The following is a 3,221-nucleotide window of genomic DNA, read 5'->3' as shown; positions in this document are numbered from 1 at the left end:
TTTTCAAAGCACTTTCACAGTTTACTTCACCTGATTCCCTCGTCCTTAAGATTTCTTGTTATTTAAATTCTGGCCTTAAAAAAAAACACTACCAGTCCCTGAGCAGAATCCATTGCTTAGTTTCATGACCTTTGAGAAGTCAGTTAAGCAGAGTAAGCTATAAAATAAAAGCATGGGGATAGAATTTCGCTCATCCTTTTGCTCAACTAAGAGTAAAGACTCTTTTCATTTTGATGGCAACAACAGCTTCAGTGAATTAGAACAACCCGAACCTACCAGAAAGAATGAGAGTAAACCATTCAGCCAACCCCAATGACCCGGGGGGGAGGGAGAGCGGGGAGATTGCAAATCCCCTTACTCACCGAAATGGGCCCTTTTGTGTGATTTCCTGTGGAGGCAGCAGTCAGGGCTGCTATATATACAGCGACGTTCCCCCAGTCCCACACAGCACCGAGAGAACCTCTGCTTGCTCTCTACAAAATGGGAAAGGTAAGTCCTGGGTACCCGATGCCCAGCCCTGATGATGCAGCATCCTCAATGAGGGCGAATAGCTCCATGCTCCCACCTCTTCCATTTTGCAGATCACCTTCTACGAGGACCGGGGCTTCCAGGGCCGCTGCTACGAATGCACCAGCGACTGCCCCAACCTGCAGCCCTTCTTCAGCCGCTGCAACTCCATCCGGGTGGACAGTGGCTGCTGGATGCTCTATGAGCGCCCCAACTACCAGGGCCACCAGTACTTCCTGCGGCGCGGCGAGTACCCCGACTACCAGCAGTGGATGGGCCTCAGCGACTCCATCCGCTCCTGCCGCCTCATCCCCCCCGTGAGTGTAGCTCTGTCTTTGCCTTTCATCTTTTTGGAAATAAAAGCTATTTAAAAGTATTATTCTTAAGCCAAATAATTCCGACTAGCGGACAGGAAGCGGAAGTGACGCAGAGTGCGTGCAGTCCAGTCTAGAAGGCTGTCTCAGATGTGGAGCTGTGCTTCGTAAACTTTGTGGTGTTTTTTTTTTTTAATCGCGTTTCCAGATTTTATATTTTAAATGTAATCAAAAAATTGAAAGACCAAAGACTAATTAAGAAAAAGCAGGACATGAGGAGACTGAAGTTACCATCTGTTCAAGATATAATTTCTTAAATGTTCATTTCAAGCTATACCAAGTCAGAAATCTAAGTAGATCAAAGTATATAAATGCAATCTGGGACTGTGTAGTTGATTGAAAGTACTTTTTGCTTGCTTTGCCTTACTTTTCTATTTGATTATTCTTTCTAGAGAAGATAGGCCCCTATCTTTGGATTTCTATTCTAATTCAGTGGTCAGTAACTATTAGCTCACTTAGAGGTACGACTTAGAGGAAAGGTCAAATCCAAAACTATAAGTTTGAGATTCAGTATTTTCTGGGGAGTGATTGCAGAGTTCTTAGAATTGTGGAGTGTGGGAGGCCTGGGGTAGAGTGTTGTCAAAACAGACCTTAATGAAGGTGATTCTTGGTGCCGAGGGAAATGAGTAAGTGCAGAGTAGGAGGCCAGAAAGGAAGCCTAAGAGCCAGATAAGTTGAAATTTGAACTGCAATTGAGGTTACGAAAACAGAGAAAAAGAAAATATGTCATCTTATTTTTCATAAGAGCTTAATAGTCCTTTGCTCCATAGCATACCTGAAAACCAATACATCAGTCTTATGGGAAATAGTTAAATGTCGATAGCTTTTTAACAAGAATAATATATCAAAAGATACTTAGCTTTCTAATGACTCTCACTTTTCTCCTTTGAGAAGGACTTTCTCAAATCACAAACATGGAAGTGATCGGATAAATTTTAATTCCCAAGGACTGGGGACTGGTAGATAGCAGCGGAAGGGCTGCTGAGCTCTGTTCCTTCCCACCTTTGCACATGAACCATTAGACCCATGAGCGGTGGACGGCGTGGGGTGGGAAGTCCCCTTAACTCTGCAACGTGGTTGTTCTGGAAGCAAACTTGGATTCAGAGAACTTCTGGGCAGGTGTGGCCAGGGAGATGCAGGGGTAGAACTTTAATTTCTTTCTGTTTGTGTTCATTTTCTATCCGCCATCCCAGCACTCCGGCACTCACAGAATGAGGATCTACGAGAGAGAGGACTTCAGAGGACAAATGTCAGAGATCACAGAGGACTGTCTCTCTCTTCAGGACCACTTCCGCTTTACTGAAGTCCACTCCCTCAACGTGCTGGAGGGCTGCTGGATCCTCTACGAGATGCCCAACTACAGGGGGAGGCAGTACCTGCTGCGGCCGGGGGAGTACAGGAGATATCTCGACTGGGGGGCTACAAATGCCAAAGTTGGCTCTTTCAGACGAGTCACAGATTTTTACTGAAGTATTTATATTCTCTGCTTCTCTCCTTTAAAATGTAATAAAATATTTTAGCTTGTGTTTCTGGCACTAAAAGAGTCCTGTCTTTCTTTCAATCTATTAAGCATTCATAAACAATAATGACACTTGGCTAAATATAATAACCATTTTCAAGATGGGAAGCAACCTCTTATAAGGGGAATATCGCAGAGGATATCCTTTCCAGCACTCTTCTGATGACCAAAACATGCAGCCCCAAAGAAAAGTTCTATTCACTTGGGCTAAGGCCACTTGTGGTTACTCTCACAGGGATATATTTGCAGCTACAATGACGAATTGGTACTTTCTGAAACAGCTCAAGTTGTCCCTCCAGGTTATCCCTATTGTCTTCCCTGTATAGTCCAAGTCTTAGCTAATGAGGAAAGTCATTCTCAGCATCTAGACTCTTCCTTCAGCTCCATAAACAAGCACACAAACAGGAACTTTCCCCACTATTGCACTTCTCATCTTTCTGATAGTCAACATCCTTTTCTCCCAATTCCACTTCTAACACCTCATTCCTCTGAGATTTTCACTCCAAATATAATTCACTGTCTCTTTGCTATATGTGCTTTGTGGAAGAATCTCAGGACATTTACCAAAACCACACATAGACAGGGAAACTCAGCCTTGGATCATTTTTATGGAAAGTAAAGTATTGCAAGTGTACATAGAAAATAATACTAAGTAGAAAATAAGGAATTGAAATTTTCTGGAGAAATTTGTTTGTTGACTACATATTTGTTCACTTTAGTTTTTAAAAATGGATTAAGGTTACCAGGTTAACCGGGGGTGGTGAGGTGGGCCTGTAGTCCCAGCTCCTCAGGAGGCTGAAGTGGGAGGATTGCTTGAGCCC

The 3,221-nt window shown here is 43.5% G+C and overlaps 1 protein-coding gene across 1 annotated transcript; it reads left to right on the top strand.

The window, feature by feature from the left end:
- Nucleotides 1–438: 438 nt before the first annotated feature.
- CRYGB (crystallin, gamma B) lies at nt 439–2,416 on the top strand. Its single transcript, XM_012661217.1, has 3 exons — nt 439–489; nt 582–824; nt 2,075–2,416. Exons 1-3 carry the CDS (start codon nt 481–483, stop codon nt 2,348–2,350), a joined length of 528 nt encoding a protein of 175 aa, XP_012516671.1. The 5' UTR covers nt 439–480; the 3' UTR covers nt 2,351–2,416.
- The last annotated feature ends 805 nt before the right edge of the window (nt 2,417–3,221 follow it).

Source organism: Propithecus coquereli, unplaced genomic scaffold (assembly GCF_000956105.1).
Source record: "Propithecus coquereli isolate 6110/MARCELLA unplaced genomic scaffold, Pcoq_1.0 Scaffold70, whole genome shotgun sequence".
Classification (NCBI taxonomy): domain Eukaryota; kingdom Metazoa; phylum Chordata; class Mammalia; order Primates; family Indriidae; genus Propithecus; species Propithecus coquereli.
Note: the sequence above shows the minus strand (reverse complement) of the source record. Positions and strands in the feature narration are given on the sequence as shown.

Bases quoted from the DNA above. Each gene is read 5' to 3' on its own strand.
- CRYGB (XM_012661217.1), top strand. The intron at 825-2,074 runs GTGAGTGTAGCT...CCGCCATCCCAG, and splicing joins CCTGCCGCCTCATCCCCCCC to CACTCCGGCACTCACAGAAT.